The 27,504-nt window shown below is 38.1% G+C and overlaps 2 protein-coding genes, 1 non-coding gene and 1 pseudogene across 3 annotated transcripts; 3 read left to right on the forward strand and 1 right to left on the reverse strand.

Annotated features, from left to right (window-relative positions):
• Positions 1–3,635: 3,635 nt before the first annotated feature.
• On the forward strand, positions 3,636–4,536 carry LOC118529025 (heterogeneous nuclear ribonucleoproteins A2/B1 pseudogene; annotated as a pseudogene).
• An 8,698-nt stretch (positions 4,537–13,234) lies between these two features.
• LOC118529029 (olfactory receptor 6M1-like) lies at positions 13,235–14,182 on the reverse strand. The gene has a single exon (XM_036081746.2). The coding sequence runs from the start codon at positions 14,180–14,182 to the stop codon at positions 13,235–13,237; it is 948 nt and encodes a 315-aa protein (XP_035937639.2).
• An 11,454-nt stretch (positions 14,183–25,636) lies between these two features.
• Positions 25,637–26,566, forward strand: LOC118529028 (olfactory receptor 6M1). Its single transcript, XM_036081745.2, is given in 3 exon segments — positions 25,637–26,286; positions 26,288–26,496; positions 26,499–26,566. Coding segments are annotated over 3 exon segments (927 nt in total).
• Positions 26,567–27,111: 545 nt separating this feature from the next.
• Positions 27,112–27,217, forward strand: LOC118529045 (U6 spliceosomal RNA). The gene has a single exon (XR_004913921.2). It is a non-coding gene; the product is annotated as a U6 spliceosomal RNA (small nuclear RNA).
• Positions 27,218–27,504: the final 287 nt, after the last annotated feature.

A 27,504-nucleotide genomic window follows, 5' to 3' on the forward strand; every position in this document is an offset into this window, starting at 1 on the left:
AGGCGCCCCTCATTAACTTTTTTTTTTTTTAAGATTTTATTTATTTATTTGACACAGAGAGAGAGAGAGACACAGCGAGAGAGGGAACACAAGCAGGGGAAGTGGGAGAGGGAGAAGCAGGCTTCCCGCCGGGCAGGGAGCCCGATGCGGGAATCAATCCCAGGACCCTGGGATCATGACCTGAGCCGAAGGCAGATGCTTAATGACTGAGCCACCCAGGTGCCCTCATTAACCTTATTTTAAAATTGCCCATCTCTCCGAGGAAATTTTATGTCTTTTCATGAATGTTTTCTACCCTTTTCACTAAAATTTCTCCTACAGATGTATTGTAGTTAGTTTGAAGTTCTTGTCTAAGAATTCTAGCATCTGGGAGTATGTTCTTACTGACTATTCTTTTTTCTTAATTTGGGATTATTTTCTTGTTTATTTCCATGTCTCATGTTTTACCATTTTATGGTCAACATTATAGTAAAAGATCATGAGAGACCAAAGTAGATAAAATGTATCCAAAAAAGACCATTCCTCTTTCTCTGTCAAGTCAAGGCTTTGGGCTTGTTGATTTTCTTTGTGATTTTTCTCCATTTCATTTTATTGGTTCCTCACTTTTGCTATTTCTTTCTTTTTGGATTAATTTGTTCTTTTTTTTTTTTTTACCAGATTATTAAAGTGCAAGTTTATATCATTAATGTGAGACTTTACTTTTTTTCCAATCTAAGCTTTTAATGCTATACTTTCTCTTTAAACTTTCCCTTACCTGTAACAATTTTGTTATATTGTGTTTTTCTTTTATTTATTTTTTTTTTTACGATTTTATTTTTTAAGTAATCTTTACACCCAAGGTGGGGCTCAAACCCACAACCCTGAGATCAAGAGTTGTGGGCTCCCCTGACTGAGCCAGCCAGGCGTCCCTGTGCTTTTATTCTCATTCAATTCAAAATATTTTTAACTTTCCCATCTGACTTCCTCTTTGGCCCCTAGATTATTTAATGACTTTGTTTCTAATTTCCAAATAGTTTGAGACTTCATACATACCCCCTTTGCTAATTAGTTTGATTCTGTTTTGGTCAGAGAATATATTTTGCATAATTTTAAATTCATGATCTTTCTCCTTTTTAGTATGACTATTGCTATTTTGAGTATATTGCTGCCTGAATAAAAGACTATTTCCTTAATCTTCTTTTCATCTAGATGAAACTATGTGACTAAGTCTGGCCAAACAGATGCAAGTAGAATTTTTGAGGGGGTCTAGTAAGGTTTCTTAAAAAGGAGGGAATGATCCTTTCCTCGCCCTTTTTCCTTCTTACACTTTTGGGAGTTAACATGTAATAGCTGGAGTTCCAACAACCATTCAAGACCACAAGTTGACCTTGAGCATGGAAGTGGCTTATGAGGATGATAGAGCAAAAAAATTAGGGTTTTCCACTCATGCTACGCATGCATAAAGACAGTTTTACCTTTTCTTCATTCTTTATGCCTTTTAATTTTTTTTCTTTTTTTACTCCATGGGCTAGGCTTTAATGGGTAATATTTATTTACTTATTATTTTTTAAAGATTTATTTATTTATTTTAGAGAAAGTAAGAGAGCACGTGCTGGAGGGACAGAAGGAGAGGGAGAGAATCTCAAGCCAACTCCATGCACCAAGGCTCAATCTCACCACCCTGAGATCATGACCTGAGCCAAAACAAGATTCAAACACTTAACCAACTGCACCACCAGGCACCATATTATATTTTATTTATTTATTTATTTATTTATTTATTTATTTATTTATTTGAGAGAGAGAGAGCACGAGAGGGAGGGAGGGCCAGAGAGAGAGAGAGAGAAGCAGACATCCCACTGAGCAGGGAGCCTGACATGGGGCTTGATCCCAGGACCCTGAGATCATGACCTGAGCCAAAGGTCACGCTTAACTGACTGAGCCATGCAGGCACCCCATTTTAATGGATAATATTTAATAGAAATGGTGACACAAGCACTATATTTTCATTTGTTATTTTAAGGGGAATATGTGTCACAATCAAGAATGATGGTTTTGAATGTGTTAGATACTGTTTATCAGATTAAGACAATGTCCTTCTAGACTTAGTTTGCAAGGAAGTTTTATAGTTAATGGAGGTCGAATATTATCAGCTATATTCTGCTTCAATTATAAGGAAAAATAATTTGTGTTGACATGCTAAATTACGGTTCCTGATTTTTTGATGTCAAACAATTTTTGCATTCCTAGCATACACCCAACTCTTTTACACATATCTGAATTCTGTTTGCTAGTATTTTCTTGAGGATTTTTTTCATCTAGATTGATGGTTGATATTAGCCTATACTTTTCCTTTCTCATAAAATCTGGTGTTGGGATCTAAGTTAAAGTAGCCCTTAAAATTAGTAACAGAGTATTTTATATTTAAAAAATTCTCTTGGTGATGGGGCGCCTGGGTGGCTCAGTCGTTAAGAGTCTGCCTTTGGCTCAGGTCGTGCTCCCAGGGTCCTGGGATTGAGCCCCACATCGGGCTCTCTGCTCAGCGGGAAGCCTGCTTCTCCCTCTCCCACTCCCCCTGCTTATGTTCCCTCTCTCGCTCTTTAAAAAATAAAATTCTCTCGGTGAGTTATAAGTTCTTCAATATTTGGTAAAGTCACTTGTAAATTTATCTGAGCCTGGAGTTTACTTTAAGTAGGGATATAAGAAAATAATTTATTGAGGTTTAATTTATACATAAAAGACACCATAATTTCAAAGTTAGTTCAAAAGTTTTGATGATGGTATATGACCATAAACCACTGGTTCAAACAAGATATAGAGCATTTTAATTATTCCAGAAAATTCCCTCATGTGCTTCCCAGTCATTACGTACCTCCCATTTCCTGCAATAATTTTCTGATTTCTATTGGCATAGGTTAGATTTGCCTGTTCGTGGACTTCACAAAATGTAATCATATAGTTCTTTTGCATTGGGGTTATTTTGCTCAACATAATATTTTTCAAAATTCATCCAGGTTATTGTATGTATCAGTAGCTACCTCCATGTTAATGTTGAGTAATACTCCATTGTAAAAACATACCACATCTGTTTATCCAGTATCCTGTGGATAGACATTTGGGTTATTTTCAGTGTTTAGATATTATGAATAAAAGTGTTTTGTACATTTAAGTATGGTGTTTTTAATAGACATATGTTTTCATTTCTCTTGGTTAAATTGGTGAAATACCTTGACATTGTCAGCTCATAGGGTAAAGATATATGTTTAACTTTACCAGAAAATGCCTATTTGCCCGAAGCAATTGTACTGTTTTATATTCACGCAAGAATTTTATGAGATTTCAGTTTCTCCTTGCCAGCCTTGATATTGTCTGCTTTTAAAAAGAGTTTTAGCGGGGCGCCTGGGTGGCTCAGTCGGTTAAGCGTCTGCCTTCGGCTCAGGTCATGATCCTGGGGTCCTGGGATTGAGCCCCACATCGGGCTCCCTACTCAGGGGGAAGTCTGCTTCTCCCTCTTCCTCTGCCTCTCCCCCTGCTTGTGAACTCTTTCTCTCTTTCTCTGTCAAATAAATAAATAAAAATCTTTAAAAAAAAAGTTTTAGCTATTTTAGTAGATGTGAAATATCTCAGTATGATTTTAATATGCATTTTCTTGATATCATACCATCAATGGTCATAATGCAGAAGTAAGAAAGGCTTTGTCTAGACAAGAAATGCAGGAAGTCCAAAGTTCTAGAAGTGGAAGAGGAGGCAACTTTGGTTTTGGAGACTCTCGTGGTGGTGGTGGAAATTTTGGACCAGGACCAGGAAGTAACTTTAGAGGAGGATCTGATGGATATGGAAGTGGTCGTGGATTTGGGGATGGCTATAATGGGTATGGAGGAGGACCTGGATGTGGCAATTTTGGAGGTAGCCCTGGTTATGGAGGAGGAAGAGGAGGATATGGTGGTGGAGGACCTGGATATGGCAACCAAGGTGGGGGCTACGGAGGTGGTTATGACAACTATGGAGGAGGAAATTATGGAAGTGGAAATTACAATGATTTTGGAAATTATAACCAGCAACCTTCTAACTATGGTCCAATGAAGAGTGGAAACTTTGGTGGTAGCAGGAACATGGGGGGACCATATGGTGGAGGAAACTATGGTCCTGGAGGCAGTGGAGGAAGTGGGGGTTATGGACGGAGAAGCCGATATTGAGCTTCTTCCTATTTGCCATGGGAAGGTGTCTTGCTGCAGGTAACTAATGAAGAAGTGGTCAACCACAGAGTCTTCAAGAAATAAGAAATTCTGTACCATCTGAAAGTAGTTCTTGTTGGTGCCTTCATTTAAAAAAAAAAAGCACTTTAAGTTTAAAGGGAAATGTTTTCTGATAAAATACAAACTTCATTTAGTACAGGTTCTTAATATAAAACAATTACAAATTGAGTATTGTTTGTAAGAGTAACATCAAGTAAGCTAGAGAGAAATGTATCATGTTTTAAACTAGGTTTTGTGAGTAGACAGATAAAAATTCTATTTTAAATATAAAGTTTATAAAATAAACACTTTTGTATTCAAATACTTGGTGTAATGTTTACACATAAAATGTGTGAATCTTGTTCTATAAACATTCAGTTGTCTAAAAGATTGCCATCCCCTAGATTTTTAAAGCAGTTTCACAAAGCTATGCATATTGCCATTTTTCTTTCAGTATTGATAGTCAAATAAGAAAAGCATTGTGGACATTATTGGCTGTCCCTAATAAAATGCCATTCTTTAAAAAAAAAAAAAATGCATTTTCTTGATGCCAGTAATGCTGCAGTTCTTTTCATGTTACTATTAGTCAAAACCAAGTCTTCTTTAAATTTTTTAATTTTTTTAAAAATTTAAAATTTTCTAAAAAGTTTGCTACTCCAACGTCACAGATTTTTTTTTCCTGTGTTTTCCTAGTAACTTTGTGGTTTTAGCTTAGTTTATGTATGGGGTGATGTAATTGTGATTTTTATATGAATATTTGGTTGTTACAGCAACATTTCTTGGAAAGCTTGAATTCTTTGATTAGGCTTGACATCTTTGCAAGAGTACCTGTAGATTGTCTTTCAACTTTCTATTTTACTGCATTGATTTTTGCCTCTCCTTATGCCAATACCATATACTCAGTATTTATAAGAAATCTGGAAATCTTGAAATCAATTGTAAATGCCCTCAACCTTGTTCTTTCTTTTTGATAATTTTGTCAATTTTAGATGTTTAGTAATTCTATTATCTGGAATATCTTCTATAAAATAGGAATTATTTTCTTACTCAAAATTTGTCACAAGTCATCTCTATAGTATTCTACTCCTAGTTTGCTGGGAATTTTTAATGATTATTTTAATATATATAATGCTAATTTGCCTATTTATATTTCTATTTCTTTCTGTACACCTTTCTACATTTTATATTCTCCTGAGAATTTGTGTATTTAATCTCAGGTTCTAGTATTTTTATTTAAAATTAATTCAGGTTTTAAAATTTATTCCATGGTTGTATCTGTAATTATTTTCTACTTCTTATTCTATATTTTATCTACTTTTCTCTCTCTTATTTATTTTCTCTCTCCCATTGATAAATCTTGGCAGTGGTGTACCAACTGAAAAGTCTGGGAAAACTTTTCTCAAAACTGGGTTTTGGTTTGTGTTTTTTTTATTGTTTTGTTGTTGTTATTTATATTTAGTTCTGTTTCCTTTATATCTGGAATTATCTTTATAATTTCCACCTTTCATTTTTGTTGTTGTTGCTTATTTGTTCTATCCTTCTTTTCCTATTCTGTTGAGTTGAATGCTCAGTTTCTTCATTTTCAAGCTTAAAAAAAAAAAATTGTTGATAAATGAATTTAAATGTGTAAATTATTCCATAGGCAGTAATGAGTTATGTATAGTTTCCTGTTACTCAATTTAAAATATTTCATAATTTCCTTGGAAATATCATTTTAAATAAAAAGATTGTTTAACATTGTTCTTTACTTCAAACCTAGCAGATTTTGTTTAGTTATCTTTTGTTATTGATTTACAATCTTCTCTCTGCACGGTAAGAAAATACAAAGACAAGTTGCTGTACCTCGTATCACCTACTCAAGAAAAGGAGGCATGCATCATGACGGTACATTGTGCAATGGGTTCCAACAATCTCAGACAACTTTCTCCATCAGGCTGTTTCCTCTGTGCCAGTGCAAAGTGGCTCAGGTCTTTCACTGAGACCCTGGCCTCCTGTTGCTCAGATTCATAATACTCTCCTTTGCCTCATACCATTTTAATCAGCATTGATGCTGTAAGGATTATAGATTCCTTCTTTTTGTAATTATCAAGTTTTAAGAACGTATCAAAGCTCATATAAATTGAGTGAATCCATTGTGGTCCTTTTACAGTTTGAGGATTTGGTAGAACATCAGGATCACCAAATCTGATAGTGACTCATTGAAATTTTAGTAGTTATTCTATCTTCACTCCCTTTCATGCCATTTTTAATTAACTAGGCTCTCGGCAGACCTCTCTGGTGGTTGTCTAATTTCAGTCTTTCATTTGTGAGGCTCATTTCTTCCCAAAGGTGGAACTCTCCCAGTATGCTTATTGGAAATAAAGTCTTATATTACTTTTTGAATTGTAAAATAAGTATCAACACTTAATAACTTTTCCACCTATTTTTTGCAATACAAGAGAGGAAATGTGACCATTAAAAAAATATTCCATTCAGTTTTTTTCAGAACACCTTTCTCAGGTTTGGTTTTCGAAAACGTAAGTTCAAGATAAAAAAAAAAGCCCTTAGACCATTTAATTACATGAATAATACAAGAAGAATGACTGTATTCTTATTTTTTTAAGATTTATTTATTTACTTGAGAGAGAGAGGAGGGAAGGTCAGAGGGAGAGAGAAAGAGAGAGAGAATCTCAAGCAGACTCCCTGTTGAGCACAGAGCTCAATGCAGAGCTGGACCCCAAGACCCTGAGATCATAACCTAAGCTGAAATCAAGAGTTGGATGCTTAACCAACTGAGCGATCCAGGTGCCTCAACAACTTTGTACTTAAGATGCAGAAATTTCCAAAGACTTGTATTTATCTTTATGGAGGGATCCCAATTTAACAAAGTATTCTTTATGAATCTATTTTTTAAATGAATTCAGAATTTTTTTCTTGAATTGCAAAGTAAGAGGAAAAGTTATTAAATATATTTTGTGCTTCAGGGAGCACCCGAATTTGACTATCCTTCTAATATATATTTTATTATGTGTGAAAATTATGTTTATTAATATTTTCCTATATTAAACATTAATACTTGCTTCCAAAATTTCAAAAGCTCTGAAATGTGGGGGGGGAAAAAAGTATCTGTAGTAGTCTGTGTTCTCCAGAGAAATGAAACATATATATATATATATATATATATATACACGAGCATATATGTGTAGATATTATGAGGAATTGGCACTTGTAATTATGAAAAGTCCCGTGATCGCTGATGGCATCATTCTAGTCTGAGAACATGGGGATCCAGTGATGTAAATACCAATTCAAAGCAGAAGGTGGATGTTCCAGCTCAAACAGGCAGGCAGAAGGGTGACAAATCGTCCCTTCCTCTGCTTTATGTTCTATGCAAGCCCTCAATGGATTGGACAATACCCACTCACACTGAGGAGGGCCACAGACACCACTTTACTGAGTCCACAGACACAACTGTTAGTCTCATCTGGAAACCCTCTCTCAGACATACCTAGCAATAACGTGTCATCTGGGCACACCGTGGCCCAGCCAAGTTGACATATAAAGTTAACTAGGACAATAGCTCTAATCTTACTCTTCAACACACAATTGCTTCAACATGCTGGATAGTGTGTTTTCTTCCAGTTTGTATACTTTCTGTTTATTTATTTATTCATTTGAGAGAGAGAGAGAAAGAAAGAAAGAACAAGCAGGGGGGAGGGGCAGAGGGAGAGGGACAAGCAGATTCCCTGCTGAGCTGGAGCCTGTCATGGGGCTGGATCCCAGGACCCAGAGATAATCACCTGAGCCGAAGGCAGATGCTTAACCCACCGAGCCACCCAGGTGCCCCTTCCAGTTTTGAAATGACTTTTCATATATAAGTGATCCATGTTTAAACTTTTAAGAAGTGCTTGAAAGTACTGTTTCTAGAGATTAAAGTGTATATTTCAATATTAAAGATCTTTTTCATCATTTCATTTCCACCTCTTAATTCATTGCTCTGACCCACAACCAAATAACCTCTTTCTTGGGTTTAATGGGATGAATTTACTAATTAGATGAAACTAATTTCCAGGATTTATGCAGAGTATAGCCTTGCCTAATCCAGTCACATCCCCTGCTGCCTACATGGGATGACATGTGTTTTCCTAAACAAGTAAAAGGACACATTGCATTTTTTATATACTCTCCTAAAGTCAGGTGATGACTCTGAATTCAGTTCCACATCAAGAGGACATATGTATGCATTTGTGCACGTGAAGAGACTATATAATTCCTTTTTTTTTTTTTAAGATTTTATTTATTTATTTAACAGAGAGAGACAGTGAGAGAGGGAACACAAGCAAGGGGAGTGGGAGAGGGAGAAGCAGGCCTCCCCGCAGAGCAGGGAGCCCGATGTGGGGCTCGATCCCAGGACCCTGGGATCATGACCTGAGCCGAAGGCAGACGCTTAACGACTGAGCCACCCAGGCGCCCCGAGACTATATAATTCCTAATAGCAATAGAATAATGATTTTTATCTATTGGTCATACATAGTGTTCTCTTATTTAACATGTTATTTCAGGTTCCTCTCTCACAATAATTATATGGTCATATGATGGTGATTTCTTTTCAAGATCTCTACTCAGAATGGCTAAAAAAACCTGAAAGAGGGTAAGATTCAAAAACTGTTAATTACTATAAATTGTATAACCAGAAAGAGCTTATACATTATGATTTTTGACATTATCCTATTTTATAAAGGGGAGCTTATTTAGTGCCAAATGCTGAAAATAAGAAAGCATGTTAACGAATGAATCTCTAGTTAACTTTAAATAACATCCATGGGGTAAGCCAGCAATTCTAGACAATAAAGAACTATTTGTTTGTTTGTTTGTTTGTTTATTTATTTATTTTTAATATTTTATTTATTTAGTTGAAAGAGTGAGAGAGAGAGTGAGCAAGAGAGCACACAAGCAGGGGCAGAGGGAGAGGGAGAAGCATATTCTTCTGCTGAGCAGGGAGCCCGACACAGGGCTGGATCCCAGGACCCTGGGATCATGACCTGAGCTGAGGGCAGACGATTAACCGATTGGGCTACCCAGGTACCCCAAAGAAATTTTTTTAATAAAGAGTTTTTAAGGATCTCAGACAAAATACACACCTCTGAAATGTACCACACATGTGCACACACACACACAACTACTTTTTAGTACATTTCAAGAATCAAGGAAATAATCATATGTGGTTGTACCAACTTGTTATTAATTTGTCAAGTTAACATTTCTTAAGTGGAGCAGAGGATACCAGGTGGTGGGCTGCAGTTCAACAGACCATAGGAGGAATTGCAATAGAGAGGCTTATTACTCCCAGGTCCTGGATGAAGTACCTGAGAGACCTCAGGGGCCAACTGGGACGTGAAGGAAGACTACAGAGAGAGAAGCAGGCCCTGGGGCACATGTCTTCATTAGAGTCTTTGGGGTTCCCGGACCACCAAGGCCAGGTTAGTCAATTGCAACCAAAAGAGCGAGTTTTGGTAAGTTACACTGGGGCACCCATCAAGGGAAGGTACTGGCAGGCGGGAAAGATGGTTGAGCACAAGGGCTATTGGGGAGGTCATGTCAGAAAGTTACATGTGTTTGTGACTCTGCCGGCTGCTATCTGGGGCATGTGCTTGCATGAGGGGACTAATAATGGTTTAAAGTCACAGCAGGCTCCTTGGCCAAATGGGGGCCAAGGCAGCAATACCACGGAGTAGCTTAGCTAAACTCTTGACCACTGATAATAAATAATTTAGTATATTCCACTGCAGCCTTTGAGAATCTTGTGATGTAATTGAGACATATGTTCGTAGTTGTTGTTACTGAACACTTTATTACAACTGAGTCAGGAGGAAGGAATATGTGAGAATTAGCAGGCAAGAGGAAGGATCACTGAATTCATTACATACAACAGTGATTCTCTGGTTGGGATGCCCTTTGTCCATAGTTGGAAGAATATAGTTTATCTAGCAAGTGGATGTTGTTTGAAATTTCTACAGGTTATTTTGATCTGTTTCCCTTTTGATCCCCCATATCGAAAAAGAGTAGTTTAAAATACCTAGTCATAGTTGAGTATGGGAAAAGGAAGAGACTTTTCAGGTGTCCCCAAATTTGGGACAAGTAACTAACTAGAATCAATGTAGAAACTGATACTATCCTGTATTATCCTGTATTATAACAGTGTTGATCATAAGAATAATAATCAACATTCAAAGTAAAGCAGTATATTTATGTTATTTTTCAGAGTTTATGAAGTCTTTTTATACTTCCAATTTCAAGCCTGGCCCAACCTGGGGCCAGTATAGATGGGTACCAAAATTATGCTTAAATTCTCTTATTTGGGGGCGCCTGGGTGGCTCAGTTGGTTAAGCAACTGCCTTCGGCTCAGGTCATGATCCTGGAGTCCCGGGATCGAGTCCCGCATCGGACTCCCTGCTCAGCGGGGAGTCTGCTTCTCCCTCTGATCCTCCCCCTCTCATGCTCTCTGTCTCCCATTCTCTCTCTCAGATAAATAAATAAAAAATCTTTAAAAAAAAAAAAAATTCTCTTATTTGTTCAGGATATTCTTTTCTGTGTTAATGATACCAGACTGGAGCTTTTGCGTAATATGGGAACTCATGAAAAACAGGAAAACAGCACACAGAGACAATATTCATCTTCACCTAACAATGACTTAAATAAAAACAAACATAGCTAATTTAAAATATGTGTTTCCCAGATATTTTGCTGCTTTTCACTAGTCTCTTCATATTCTGGGATTTGTAAATTCTTCTGATTGTAAGTGATGACAGCTAGAAAGAGTTTAGGATTGAGTATTGGCTTTAAAAAATCCTGTTGTGCTCTGTTCTTTATTTTTTCTTTCTTGGATCATTACCACTAGCAATGTAATGCTGGCAAGCAGAGTAATGGCACCTAAAGATATTCATGTCCTAATCCCCAGAATCTGTGATTATGTTACTTTACTTGGCAGAAGGGACTTTGCAAATGTAATTCAGGAAAAAGACCTTGAGTCCTTGATATTATCCTGGATATTAGGGTGGGCCCAATCCAATCAAATGCGTCCTTAAAAGTGGAGAACTTTGTCAGCCAAGTCAGAGAGGAGATGGAGGAGGAGAGATTTGAAACTTGTGAGGTACTTGCCCCACTATTGTTGGCTTTGAGGGTGGAGGAAGGGGGGCCATGAGCCAAGAACTGAAGTACCTTCTAGAAATGGAAATGGCCCTTGGTTGATAGCCAGCAAGAAAACAGGACCTTGGTCCCACATCTTCAAGGACGGGAATTCTGTCAACTCAGATGAGTAGGAAATGGATTTTGCTCTAGAGCCCCTAGAAAGGAATGCAGCCTGCTGAATTTGGCCTGGAGAGACCTGTATTGGACGTGTGACCTACAGACTGGTCAGATGATAAGTTTGAGTACTAAATTTGTTATGCAAGCAATAGGAAGCCAATATTGTAACTTCCCAAATCTTATCTTATTTAGCATCTGATAATGAGTGCAGAGCAGTTCATTATATGACTGCTTCATTCCTGGTAATATTGTCCTACCGTCTTTGGATCTTTAAACATTTGTTCGCTACAATATCTTATGATGAACTATGTTCTTTTATAATATTCTGAGTCCATTCTTAAGGTAGCACTTTCTCTATCTGATTTTCCATGAGAGATTCCATGCCAATTTAGGGTCTCAGTCATTGTTCATGTAGCTAGAAGGTTAATGACCACACTAGTCACAACTTTTTTGATCTTAAGGATGCCTATTATCTTGTTCCTATTTTTACACTGTCTTTAAGATTCCTTGTCGCATAGCATGGGTTCAGTGGTGGTAAGGACAGAGGGCAAATTAGCCCCTTGCCACTCTTCCTCTAACAAAGAAATGAATCAGGAAAGGATATCTCACTTCAATTGGACCAATCAGATCCTCCTTGCAGGTATTAGGATTTTGAGCTCAGGTGATTTAAAATATATATTCTTAGTGGCTCAGTCATTAAGTGTCTACCTTCGGCTCAGGTCATGATCCCAGGGTCCTGGGATCGAGCCCCGCGTCAGGCTCCCTGCTCGGCGGGAAGCCTGCTTCTCCTTCTCCCACTCCCCCTTCTTGTGTTCCCTCTCTCACTGTCTCTCTCTCTGTCAAATAAATAAATAAAATCTTTTAAAAAAATAAATAAAATAAAATAAAATAAAATATATATTCTTATAAACTCCATGTATATCAACATTTAAGTTCATATTTAAGTAAACTGTACAAACCCTGGGATATGTTACTGCTCTGCCTTGGTTTTGTTGTTATTATTATTACTATTATTTTCTAGGGTATTCAGCTGTCAAGGATGAAGCCAATCATCTTGCATCATCTTAATACCTAGAAAAAGCATGAACTTACAATTATCTGTGGTTGTATTTCTTAGGCCATCAGGTTAAGACTATAATAAGAAAAAGAAAAAGGAAAAAGTGTAAAGTGTAAAATATTTCCTACTTTTAACAATGAGAAAATGAAAGTTCAGATAATGTGTCATGTGATAAAAAAAGAAATACAGCCATGCTTAAAATTTAGGTTTTCTGACTTCAGTTAAGTATTTTACATTAATTCATGATATTCTGTATGTGAGAGAGTGCAACAATAGGGTTTAAAACGTATTATTTTCTAGAGGGGAGAAGGGTGAGAGGATGGATTAGCCTGGTGATGGGTATTAAGGAGGGCACGTACTGCATGGAGCACTGGGTATTATACGCAAACAATGAATCATGGAACACTACATCAAAAACTAATGATGTAATTGTATGGTGATTAACATAACAATAAAAAATTTAAAAAAATAAAACGTATTATTTTTTCTATGCTTGAATTGCCTACTCTGGACCTTGACTGTAATACCTTGTATCTGATGTGGCATGAAGCCTTTTTATATATTCCCACAAATCTTTGACTTTATGGTCTTCAAGTACGCTTTTCTCCACATGGAGTCCAAAGGTTGAACATAGTCATGATTAGCACACAAACTTTCAAGTTCTCCTGTGCAATAAGGTTCAAGTTCTCTTGTGCCATAAGGACATAATTTTGTGGATTGCTTCTCTCAAAACTTCTTTTACCTTTTCATTCCTTAGGCTATAAATGAAGGGGTTCAGAAGAGGGGTCACCATTGTGGTGAGCACAGCCGTCACTTTATCAAACTCCAGCGAGTGGCTCTGGTTGGGCCTCACGTACATGAAGATGTTGCTCCCGTAGGCAATGGACACAACCATGATGTGAGAAGCACAGGTGGAGAAGGCCTTCTGACGGCCTTGGGCTGAGGGGATGCGCAGGATGGTAGAAATGATGTAAGTGTAGGACACAATGGTGAATACCAGCGAAGTCAGAAGGACAAGGGAGGATAAGAGGAAGCTTATCATCTCAATGAAATGAGTGTCTGTGCAGGCCGCCTGCAGCAAAGGGGCAATGTCACAGAAGAAATGGCTAATTTCTCTATAACAGTAAGGCAGTGTGGACACCACAATAGTTGGGCACAGCACTGAAAAGAAGGCCCCTACCCAGCAGCCCAGAACCAGCAGGAGACAGACCCTGCTGTTCATGATGACGGTGTAGCGCAGGGGGTTACAGATGGCCACGTAGCGATCAAAGGACATCACCGCCAGGAGGATAAACTCCACTGTCCCCAAGAAAAAAAAGAAGTATGTTTGGGTGATGCAGCCAGCAAAAGATATGGTCTTCTTGTCCTCTAGGAGACAAGCTAACAGCTTTGGGGTAACTGAGGTGGTGTATGAAATGTCCAAAAATGACAAATTACTGAGGAAGAAGTACATTGGGGTTTGGAGGTGATTATCAGCCCAGATTAAGGAAATGATGACGGTATTTCCTGTTAGAGTTAGCATATAAGTAAACAGGAGGACCACAAAGAGGGAGATCTGAAGCTTCTGGATAACAGGGAAGGCAGTCAGGGTAAATTCAGTCACTGTGGTCTGATTTTGCATATCCATCTCACGCCAGACCTAGTGGTCAGCATGTCTCTGAAAAAAAATTATAGAGATGAAAATTATCTAAAATAAGTTTTCATCTCTCAATGTCAGTGCTAAAGATGAAGTAGTAAAAGCTTTCGATGTAGAGTCAAGAGTGATTTCATGCTGATTTCACTCACTCTAATAAATGTAGGACCCTGGGTAAATTACATGACTTCTTCTAACCTTGGGATTCTCATATTTAAAATTTTTGGTTGAATGAAATTACCTCTGTGGTCCCATTAAGCTCTGGTCTTTACGATGGTTTTTCTCTTTGACCTGGTGCTCCTTCCCTTCTGTCTTGCGTTCTTCCTGATCTCCTGTCTTCACAGCTAAGTTCTGTGCCTGAGAAAAGAGAATACTTAACTGAGAATCCAGCCAGTCAAGTTGCAAAAGGAGAAAGGGAATGTTAATAAAAGTTGAGTTCCTTTTTGCCGAATTATTTCAGCCCTTCAGGTATTATTCATATAAAAGAGCAGAAACCCTGAGACTGGCCAAGAGAGCCCAATGAAGGGGACTCTGACCTGCATTTGTCTCTCCTCACTGCTGTTATTGGGATTGCATGAGTCTCAATGTGATATCTGGTTGTCCCCACGTTGTTTGGATGTAATAATAACTGATCTCGCATAAGGCTGTATAGTTTGTTCTTACTTCTTACATTGATAAAGAGTTTTTGATGTCTACACTGTTATGGAGCAAGGAGGTGCATGATGTATGCTTCATAATTTGCATAACCTATTTCATACATTTGAAAAATGTCTCTTGGAAAAATGATCATTGTTCTTTGCAATGTCATGTGTATGGCAGCATCCAAAAGAACAACTCTTTCCCCTCCCATTCCCCAATTGGGAATTCTTACAGGTCTTCTTTAGTAGGTCTCTTATACCTTACATTCTTTTCAGCAATTTGAACATCAGGTTGTTAATAGTAGTGCAAGAAAGTGGATGCAGATGGATGGTGTTTGGAATGCTCCTCTTGGAATACTGCTCAACTTTGGTGAACATCTACTGCATGTTTGTATAATTCAGTTGAAGCCCTGTCCTTTGGTGTTTTATTTCGTGACTAATCCTTTAGTTTTATGTTCAAATGACCAATTTATGAACCTGAGCTAGGATCCCTCTAGGTTTGGAGCCCACTGAGTTCCTCCTGCAGGGAAGCCGTCCATTTTCCTCAGGTTCTCTCTCTGGGAAAAGTAAGTCCTAGCAGCCTTTTTTGCCTTAAAGACTTTTTTTTTTTTTTCTGAACGGATTTCCATTTGAAAAGTTTGCTGGGACTCTTTCTGGCCCTTGTAGGTGCTCATTATTTGTATTTCCCATTCATTTATTCCAAAAATCAAGTGCTTTTAAGTTATCAAAGGACCTCAAAGGGGCTGATCTATTGAAATAGGATCTTGCACCTGTCGGTTTTCTTCCACCATCAATATTGTGATACTCACCCCTCCCCCCACTGCTCCTGCACCCAGGGAATAAACTTCCAGACTGATTACTACAGCACAGAAAGGCATAACCACATCTGGGTGGACACGTGTTAATGTTGCTGAGGTCTAATATAAAAACAGACTAGAGCATGGTATGTGGACAAGTGGAAATGCTTTGAAATTGCCTTTCATGTCCCCCTTCCCACCTTCCTCACTGACCACACTGGAGACTAGCAGGTGTTAAGGCAGACAAAGGTGGATTCTCATCAGACAAAGGTGCCTATCATCTATTCCACTGTTCCTTTCATTTATCTAGCCAACTGTTTCCCAACGTCCCTGAAGTCCTCCATTTTCCTTCTTGGGTATTTAGTCTTTGATGACCCTGATAGGAGCTTGATTCCCCTCTGGTGTTGTAAAAGTTAGACAGGTTGAGATCTGCAAAAGCACGGTGCCATTTTTAAACAAGATTCTGGGATGGTCGAACACAAATGGAGTTGCTGTTTGCCAGTTGTCATGGGGTCATATATGAATGGAAAAAAATGGCATCGAGAGCTTTCTATTCTGCTATATTTGGGTCAAATAAACTCTGAGAAGAGCTAAAGATGTAGCGTTGCTCTCCTTGGGGAGTCTCTTAACTTCATGATAGTGGAGAACAAGCTGGCTTTGTGCTGGTCTTCTCTAGATGACCTCTGTGCCCTCCCGAGCCCATCCTGTCTAGAGGGAAAGGCTCTGGATTATGACATCTGTGTCTAAGAATTTAATTATGACCTTCATTTTGGGGGAAGATTGTTCTTTGTTACCATTTGTGGATCCTTGAAAAGTGGCATTAAATTGCCCATTGGCACAATTCAAGATTCCAGATTTACTCAGAAAAATGTGGACTAATGGAAAAATCATAGCAGATTTGGGATCAGAGAACCTGTAGTTTTGTTTTGTTTTTTTCATTTGGCCACTGTAGCTTTGGTTCTTTCATGAGACTCCTAAGCATCGTGTCTTAAGTGTTTTCTAAAATGAGGATAATGACAGTGACAGACTGAGGTCCTCAGCTAGGTCCTATGAATACAGTGATGTATGTATACTTGGTGTTTAGTGTATGTTTGTTAAGAATATCGGGATGGGGAAGGAGGAACAGAAAAGGACCGAGATGTGGTGGGGCTGGGGATTGGAGATAATTTGGGATCTTTGCTGCTGTAGGTAAAATGTGACAAAGTTTAATTGCAAGCCGAGTACATTAAAGACTTCCATTCGCATACTTACAGTAAAGCTATCATACTTTACAGCTGCCTTCACTATAACTTGGGGGAGAGCAGTAATTACACTTTAATTCATAAAATACACATGTAAACAAATTTAGTGAGACTCAGATATGGATAATTGCATAATAGAGTATACTTACATCATACTGATTGTAGCACCCTTGGCATTTTCTCTATTCAAGTATGTTAGGAAACTCAAACTAGGGTGTTTTTTTTTTTCCTACTGCATTCCCTCCATTATTCTTTCAATTCTGTGATTGCTTCAGTGTTGAATTCTGTGTAAATCTCAGTCATAGTCAGACTTTTCCCCGTGTGGTAGCTAATCCCCCTTTCAAAACCACACCAAATGGTTATTCAGTGTTTGCTTAAATATTCCATCCTTCTTCCTCTGAATGAAAAATTGTTCTTTTCCATAACCTCTGTGGCTTTTTCTCAGTTCTTTTTCATATTTTCACAGAAAAAGCGAAGTCTCGACTTACACCTGGAATAAGTCCAAGTGTTACATTATCTCTTCATCTTTCATGTGACACATCCAGTGTATCTCAACCTGAGAATATTCCTCTGAGTTTCAAGTCCTGTGTATTCTGGAGCACATTTTTGTCAGGATGGGCAGAATGGCGAGGTTTGGTGGTGAATGGAGAAGTCACACACAGCTGGATCTAGAGCAGGTCCTCTGACTTCTATTCTGGATCTCTGGCAAAAGTGGCCGAATGCTTCCCAAATCTCAGCTGGCCTTTTTTTCTTTTAGCTTTGGGAATATAACTTCTATTCAGTGGATTTCAATTTCTTCTGTGGATCCATCAGATTGTCGGAAGAATTCATATTTGCATTCACTGAAGCATTTCTCTAAACTGTCACCATTCCTTAGGTCACCCCTGCTCATTCATCAGGTATCCTGTGACTTGATTTTACATATCACCACCTTTATTTACTCTCTCCAGAAAATAACATTACCCTGCCTCTACCTAGGTAGAGTAGTAGAGTAGTAGAGTAAGCACTCTACTAGGGTGCTTACAATGGGATGAACCCGATAATTAATGAGATTTTGTGTTCACCTTCAGAGATTTGGTTTACAATGGCACCTGGGACTATGGCATAAAAGAAGGGTAATGATTATTATTGCCATCACAGAACGTCAGAATGGAAGTAACTAATCACAGTTACAAAGTTAGGGTCTCCTGGGACATTCTCTTGGTTGTTTATTTTATTTATTTAAAGAGAAACTTAGAGAGCTGCTTTAAAGCCTCAGGGAACTAGAAACTTGGAAAACTTAAAACATGTTTTTTTCTGAAATGATCATCATGTATTGAAATAAGCTTTAAGCTGCTTTCCAAAAAAAGATTCTTTACATAGATTTATATGTGTACACACATAATTTAAATCCATTTTATTGATGTACGATGTACACATAATGGACAATTTAAGGGCACAGTTGGTTGAGTTTGACACTTGTGTCCCTTCATGCAGCCACCAGCACCACTATGATGGTTTAGGGCATTTCCATTATCTTAGAAACTGCTGTGCCTTTTGCAGGAAATGCTTCCCCCCCCCCCCCTCAGTCCCTGAGAACCACTGATGTGTTTTCTGTCAGGGTAATTTGCATTTTCTAGAATTTTATACATAAATGCAGTCTTACTTCATGTAGTCTTTTGTGTTTTTTTCCTTTTGCTTAATCAGATACTTTGATATTAATCCAAGTGTTTCAGGTGTCGGTCTTTTCTTCCTCTGTATTATGAAGGATTATCTGTAAGATAGATTGTGCAGATAGATCACAGTTTGTTTATTCATCAGATGATGGATACTTGAGTTGTTTTCAGTATTGGCTAATGTGAATAAAGCCTCTGTGAACAGGTGAGTTCATGTTTTTATGTGAATATTTGTTTTCACTTCTGTTAGATACATTCTGAGAAGTGGGATTACTATGTGTTATGGTAAGAATATGTTTAATTATAAGAAACTGGCAAGATGTTCTCCAAAGTCATTGTATCATATACATTTGTACTGATAATATATCAACTCTTACAGTTCCACATCCTTACTAATGCTTGGTGTTATCAGTCTTCTAAATTTTAGGCAGTCTAGTGCATGTTGGTGGAATAATCTGATGCATTATATATTTTTTTTACTGTTTAAGCTTACTTAATGTATAATTGACAAATAAAATTGCACATATTTAAAGTGTACATCATGAAGACTTGACATAAATATATATTTTGGGAAATGATCATCACAATCAATTAACTGACACATCCTTCACCTCACAGTTACTTTTTTTGGTGAGCATGTTTAAACTGTCTACTATTTAGCGAATTTCAAGCACACAATATAGAATTATTAACTGTGGTCACCATGCTGTACATTAGATACCAGAGTTTATTCATCTTATAACTGAAGGCTTTATGCCTTTCGCTAGCATCTTCCCATTTTCCTCTATTCCGCATACAAGTGAAATCATAAGGTAATTTGTCTGATATGTTTATAGCAGCATTATCTACAATGGTCAAATTATGAAATAGCCCAAGTTTCCATTGACTGATGAATGGATAAAGAAGATGTGACATATATATATAATGGAATATTATTCAGCCATAAAAAAGAATGAAATCTTGCCATTTTTTTGCAACAACACGGATGGAGCTAGAGAGTATAATGCTAAGCGAAACCAGTCAGTCAGAGAAAGACAAATACCATATTACTTCACTCCTATGTGGAATTTAAGAAACAAAACAAATGAACATAGGGGATAGGGAAAGAGAGGTAAATGAAGAAACAGACCCTTAACTATAGAAAACAAACTGATGGTTCCCAGACAGGAGGTGGGTGGGGGGAGGGGCGAAACAGGTGATGGGGATTCAGGAGTGCACTTGTTGTGATGAGCACCAGATGTTGTATGGAAGTGCTGAATCACTGTATTGTACACCTGAAACTAATATTACATTGTATGTTAACTAACAGGAATTTAAATAAAACTTTTTTAAAAGATAAAAAAAAAACTTTTAAAAAACATGCTGTGCTAATAGAGACCAAGACACTAGATGGCATCTGAAACTCTAGAATATTTATTGTTGGAGGACATTTTCTATTGTATCAATGACTTAAAAAGGATGAAAAGTTTTTTAAGTATTATCTTTCCTTTAAATAGATAAAGCAAAATACCCAGAAAATCCCCGAGGAAACCCTAGCAGTCAATTTGGCACCTTCTAGAACTTTGTAATTGTGATTAGGTAGTTCAAAACCAAAATTCTTTTGTAACAATATTATTAATTAACTTCCTTTGACCCATATCCCCAAGAGCTGTTTTCATCTAAATCTCTAAGGCAAATAAGCCCATAAAAAACATGGTTCATCCACCTATGAAAAAAAGTTCATAGAAAAAAGGAAACTTTATAGAGAAAAAGATTGGGGTAACTTTTTAAAAAATATTCAAGTCACCTTTAATCTGGTGATTTAGAGTATTCAAGTCCATTTAGTAAAATCTCCAGTGGAAAAATTAGTATTCTACTAACCATAAAGGTAGAACGAGATACCAAAAATAATTCTAAGTTCCCCTCACTGGGCTGTCACTTGGCAAGGATGCTGTTTTTTTTTTTAATTTTTTTATTGTTATGTTAATCCCCATACATTACATCATTAGTTTTAGATGTAGTGTTCCATGATTCATTGTTTGTGCATAACACCCAGTGCTCCATGCAGAACGTGCCCTCCTCAATACCCATCACCAGGCTAACCCATCCTCCCACCCCCCTCCCCTCTAGAACCCTCAGTTTGTTTTTCAGAGTCCATTGTCTCTCATGGTTCGTCTACCCCTCCGATTCCCCCCCTTCATTCTTCCCCTCCTGCTATCTTCTTCTTTTTTTTTTCCTTAACATATATTGCATTATTTGTTTCAGAGGTACAGATCTGAGATTCAACAGTCTTGCACAATTCACAGCACTTACCAGAGCACATACCCTCCCCAGTGTGTATCGCCCAGTCACCCCATCCCTCCCACCCCACCCCCCACTCCAGCAACCCTCAGTTTGTTTCCTGAGATTAAGAATTCCTCATATCAGTGAGGTCATATGAGACATGTCTTTCTCTGTTTGACTTATTTCGCTCAGCATAATACCCTCCAGTTCCATCCACGTTGTTGCAAATGGCAAGATCTCATTCCTTTTGATGGCTGCATAATATTCCATTGTATATATATACCACTTCTTCTTTATCCATTCATCTGTTGATGGACATCTTGGCTCTTTCCACAGTTTGGCTATTGTGGACATTGCTGCTATAAACATTGGGGTGCACGTACCCTTTCGGATCCCTACTTTTGTATCTTTGGGGTAAATACCCAGGAGTGCAATTGCTGGATCATATGGTAGCTCTATTTTCAACTTTTTGAGGAACCTCCATACTGTTTTCCAGAGTGGCTGCACCAGCTTGCATTCCCACCAACAGTGTAGGGGGATTCCCCTTTCTCTGCATCCCCCGCCAACATCTATCGTTTCCTGACTTGTTAATTTTAGCCATTCTGACTGGTGTGGCAAGGATGCTGTTAAGAAGGATTCTGCATCAGCCACATCTGAGTTAGTTGTATGGGGTTCTATATCCAACACAGCCCAGTTACTAAATAATTCGAATGATTGAGAATTAACCAAAAACTCAAAACTAGCCTTCTTGCAAGGGGAAAAATAGCTGTGAATTGAGAATCAATGATTTTCCAGGATAATTTTTTTTTTGATTTTTTTTTTTAAAAGATTTTATTTATTTATTTGACAGAGAGATAGAGAGCACAAGTAGGCAGAGAAGCAGGCAGAGGGAGAGGGAGAAGCAGACTCCCCACCGAGCAGGGAGCCCAACATGGGGCTCGATCCCAGGACCCCGGGATCATGACCCGAGCCGAAGGCAGCCACTTAACCGACTGAGCCACCCAGGCACCCCTTCCAGGATAATTTTTTAAATAGAGTTAGGGACGATCTACTCTAATCCAGCTGATTTATTCCTGCAAGTTTTTCAAGCTTCTTAATACTTTACTACCACATTCTCTATCTGCAAAACCAGACTCTGGAGTCGTTTTGTGTGGAACTCACTGGGGAGTTATGGGGCAAAGAGGATATCTAGATCATCGAGGTGTTTAAGGCCTGCCATGGTGAAAAAGGTCAGTATTTGGTTGGAAAGGTCAGAACATGAACGTGTATTTGGAATTTACAGAGTTTTACGTTCAAGATAAGAGCTTTTCGTTCAGCCGGTGCTAAAGCAAGATAGAGATTTCCCACTCACTGAAGTCATCCAAGCCATGGCTGGATGGGTAGGTAGTGAGGATGCTAATCACAAGGACACATATTGGGGTCAGGTGGTTCAGTGACCTAGTCAATTTTATTGTATCTTTAAGAGATATTTTTATGAGCTAAACCTAGAAATAGAAGTGGCAAGAGAAAAATCTCAAAGTACAATATTTAGAGTAAATTCATGCACACATAATAATCACTGTTGGAGCCTCTTGCTATGTCTGCATGTACAAAACATGGGAGAATCTTACATCATTTATACAATCCGTGAAACGTAAGTATATTTTTTCACCTATGTTTTATTTATTAATATAGTACTTTTGTTAAATGTATCTTCTCATGTGTAGTCTCTCTGATCTGTCATATTCTCAGTGGGGTCAGATGCAAATCTGGGGGACTCAGATTAAGGATGCATTAAGCATATTCCTCAGTTCCAAATTAAACTTTCCATAATTTATTGTTATTTATTCAAGAAACAGTTCACTCTAATTATTCATCTCCTTTAAGTTTATCTCAATCCTTTCTGAATGAAGCCATTTTTTAAGCAAGAATCTGTTCGATCTTGCCACACATACGATTTAGTTTAAACCTCACAGTAGCTCATCTTGAATGTTGTATTTATCAAACACTTGAATCTGAAAGTGGGAACCATCATTTGCCTGTTGAACAACCTCATGGAAATAATACTACAACACACACACAAAATAGACACTTGGTGCCTCAGACAGAAAGTTCACGTGAGATTTCACATGCTATTATGTTAGTATAGGTATTCGTGATTAGCCACTTCTGTGCAGTAACTTATAGAATAATTTGAGAGCTTGTATGAGTTTGAGCACATACACGCATCCGTAATAGCATCACCACAATTAAGGTGACAGACACACCCAACACCTCCCAGAGTTTCCTTCACACTAGCACGTCTAAGGGTCATACAGTGTCTGACTCTGTGGATGGCACCACAGATATTTAGCCAGTTGTTTAGTGTTGTTAATATAGATGATCAACATTTCTTTCCTGTAGAGATAATGACTGAGTAAATATTCTTGCACATAAATCACATAAAACTCATCAAATTATGCATATTAAATATGTGGAGTTCTTTGTTGTTTTTTAAGGTTTTTTTAAAACATTTTTTTTAAGATTTTATTTATTTCAGAGAGAGAGCATGCACGAAAGGGGGTAGGGTCAGAGGGAGAAGCAGACTCCCCACTGAGCAGGGAGCCCGATGCAGGACTCGATCCTGGGACTCCAGGATCAGGACTCGATCCCGGGACTCCAGGATCATGACCTGAGCCGAAGGTAGTCGCTTAGCCAACTGAGCCAGCCAGGTGCCCTGTTTTGTAAGATTTTATTTTTAAGTAATCTCTGCGCACAACATGGGGCTTGAACTCATGACTCTGAGATCAAGAGTTGCCCGCTCCACCAACTGAGCCAGCCAGGTGCCCCATGTGCGGTTCTTTGTATATCAATTGTACCTCAAAGAAGCTGATTTTAAAAAATGAGTGTGCAGAGTTCTAGTAATTGACATGGAAGGACAATGATTATTATTTAAAAAAAAAAAAAGAAAAAGAAGAAAAGCCAGTTACAAAATAGTATGTCAGCATCATTTATTTTAGATACATATGTAAGTAATTTAATTTTGAAATGGCCTGGAAATATAGTAGCCAAAATGTTGTCACTGCATCTCTAACAGGTTTGCTTACAGGTTATAATTTTCTTTTTTTGCATTTGCATATTCTAATTCTTTGCACTGAAAAATGTGAGGCTTTTTTTTTTTTTCTTTTTGTAATGGGAAACAAAAAATGAAATAGGAAGGCAAAATTTTTATCTTGGAAAAAGAGTAGGAGGGGAGGTGAGAAAAAGGACAATGAGGGGAATAACCTCTAACTTATTTGTTAAGGAGGAGCTAAGTAAAACCTAGACAAAGAGAGCATGGAGGTTAAAGCATGGATGCTTTTAACCTGAAATGCGGATATCCGTGCCAAAGAAATTTCTCAGATCCTGGGATAAAGAACAACTAGACGATCTTGATGTAGTTTTATGATTTCAACTAATCAAGTAAAGAAAGTGAGCTAAATTATCTTTGTTTTACCTCCTGTGTATAATCCGTACCTCTCTGATTTAATCACATTGTCTAGTGTCCCCTTAAATAATCAGCCAGAGGGGCGCCTGGGTAGCTCAGTCGTTAAGCATCTGCCTTCGGCTCAGGTCATGATCCCAGGGTCCTGGGATAGAGCCCCGCATCGGGCTCCCTGCTCTGCAGGAAGCCTGCTTCTCCCTCTCCCACTCCCCCTGCTTGTGTCCCCTCTCTCGCTGTGTCTCTCTGTCAAATAAATAAATAAAAAATCTTTAAAAAAAAATAATAATAATCAGCCAGAAATAAGTCAGACAGACAAAGACAAATACCATACGATTTCACTTACATGTGGAATCAAAAAAACAAATGAACAAAACAACAGACTTGTAAATACAGAGAAAAAGCTGGTGGTTGTCAGAGGGGAGGTGGAGGGGGAATGGGATTAAGAGGGCCAAAATTCCAGTCATAAAATAAATAAGTCACAAGGATGAGAAGTATAGCACATGGAATATAATCAATAATATTGCAATAACGTATGGTGACACATGGTAACTACACTTATCATGGTGAAACCAAGTAATGCATAGAATTATTGAATGGATACATTGTATACCTAAAATGTTGTATGTTAATTATACTTCAATAAAAAATAATAATCAGCCAGATATATGATGTATAGCTTACATACTTCACAGAATTTGTAGAAGGTAGGTTGTGGACACAGGGCATAACCTAAAGATAAGATACCCACTATGCCCTTTTGAGGTGTCATCTAAAGTGATTAGCAGGAACCATGAACCACTGTTCCTTTCAGATACTTCTGAAAGATCCCATAGATCTACATATACAAGGAAAAGGTTTTCAAAATTGAGACTCTGGAGATCACCAAATATTGGAAAAAAGAAATCAACCTTTATCTCTTACTTGTGGCAGGTCACCAATGTCAACTGCCCAAGTGAAAGAAAATGTGTTATAGAAAAGGCTAGAAAGTATTTAAAAGAATTTCCCTCTCAGTGACTGTAAATTTCAAAAAAAAATAATTCTTGTTTAAGTGTGAGTCAGTACTTCATAGCACATTTTGATCCAGGAAAATGAAGCTGGGTGCACTGAAGGGAAGAAAAATTTCATTTAATGAAAATGAGTAGAATTTTATTACTGGAAGGAAGCTTAGAGGATTTTTTTAATCCACTCTTCTCCTTTCATTTTATGGAAAAAGTTGTGTCTAAATGGTATTTTGATTTTCCCAAGGATGCCCAATAATGACTTTCTGATCGAGGGCTAATCCCCTGACCCATCTCCCAATGGAAGGCACGCTCCACGACACATTTTCAACAGATATTTATAAAATGACCTCCTAAGCTGATTTTCCTTTTCTTGTTTCTTAAGGGAGACCATGCCCACCATGTAGCCAAGGCCATGGGAAATCGGAGCACAGTGACTGAATTCACCCTGATCGCCTTCCCTGCTCTCCTAGAGCTTCGCATCTTCCTCTTTGTGGTTCTTTTGCTGACTTACACATTAACCACAACAGGAAACATTATCATCATCTCCCTAATATGGACTGATGAACGCCTGCAGACCCCAATGTACATTTTCCTCAGTAATTTGTCCTGTCTAGATATTTTATACACCACGGTCATTACCCCAAAGTTGCTAGCCTGCCTCCTAGGAGAGAAGAAAACCATATCCTTTGCTGGCTGCATCACTCAAACATATTTCTACTTCTTTCTGGGGACAGTGGAGTTTATCCTCCTGGCGGTGATGTCCTTTGACCACTACGTGGCCATCTGTAATCCCTTGCGCTACACAACCATCATGAACAGCAGGACCTGCCTCTTGCTGGTCCTGGGCTGCTGGGTGGGAGCCTTCCTGTCCGTGTTGGTACCCACCACTGTAGTGACAAGGGTACCTTACTGTAGAAAAGAAATTGATCATTTTTTCTGTGACATTGCCCCTCTTCTGCAGGTGGCTTGTGTAGATACGTACCTCATTGAGCAGATAAACTTTCTCCTATCTGCCCTTGTCATCCTGAGCTCCCTGGCATTCACTACTGGGTCCTACACCTACCATCCTGCGCATCCCCTCAGCCCAAGGCCGTCAAAAAGATTTTTCTGCCTGTGCTTCTCACATCACAGTTGTGTCCATTGCCTACGGGAGCAACATCTTTGTGTACGTGAGACCCAACCAGAACTATTCCCTGGATTTTAACAAGATAGCTGCTGTCCTCATTACAGTGGTGACCCCACTTCTGAACCCTTTTATTTATAGCTTGAGAAATGGAAGGTGAAAGAAGTGTTGAGAGAGACAGTGAAGAGACTCAGGTCCTTGATATTTAGGAAAACTTGACATTACTCTTTAGTACATCACACAACATTTCTTATCTTCAGCACATTCATTCTGCATCAATATAGTGCCAGGTGGACATTCCAGAAACCTGAGACTGTGTCAAAAGGATGAGCAATGACCATACCAAACTGAAGGAAATTCTGCTTACATCTAGAAAAAAAAAAAAAAAATCGAACCCATCAAGTCTTGTATATTCATGGCTTTAAACCATGAAACATTACCTAAATAAGATCCAGAGGTTTCCAAATCCAGTCTTGGCTAAATCAGTTTATTTTCCAGGTGACTTTGACCATGTCACAACTTATCTGAGACTTAATGCCTCCATCTCTAAATGAAATAATAGATAATAAAATATCACTACTTATCGCAAGACATGTAAAGTTAGAGCATTTTAACTTCTTGGGTTAGGCACTCTTGAAAATTTCAAGAGATTCAGTTTTCACCTTTTTTTATTTACTTAGATCAAATAAATATGATGTGAGAATTGAGGGTAAAAGAGGTAAGACTCAGGATGCTATCGAGCTTCTGGCGATAAACCTGAGTGAGTGCTCTCTTCCGCAGCACATACACTAAAATTAGAATAATGCAAAGAAGATCAGCACAGTCTTGCACAAGGAAAACATGCAAATTCATGAAGCATCCCACATCATTTGGTGGCAGATGGTAACTAGACTTATCATGGGGATCATTTCATAATTATAAAAATATGGAATCACTATGATGTACACCTGAAACTAATTTGTGTGTCATTTACACTTCAATTAAAAAAAGGTACTGGGAAAAAAAAAAGAAAGAAAGAAAGAAAAGAAAACCTGAGTGAAAGGTGGAGATATTTGCTGAGAAAAGGAACATAAGAAGGGCAGGTCATGAAAGACTTTGGTAAAACGTTTAATAGAATTTGGGGGGTAAAAGCCAAAATAAAGTAGGTAGAACAGTCT

Source organism: Halichoerus grypus, chromosome 11, assembly GCF_964656455.1.
Source record: "Halichoerus grypus chromosome 11, mHalGry1.hap1.1, whole genome shotgun sequence".
Taxonomy (NCBI): Eukaryota; Metazoa; Chordata; class Mammalia; order Carnivora; family Phocidae; genus Halichoerus; species Halichoerus grypus.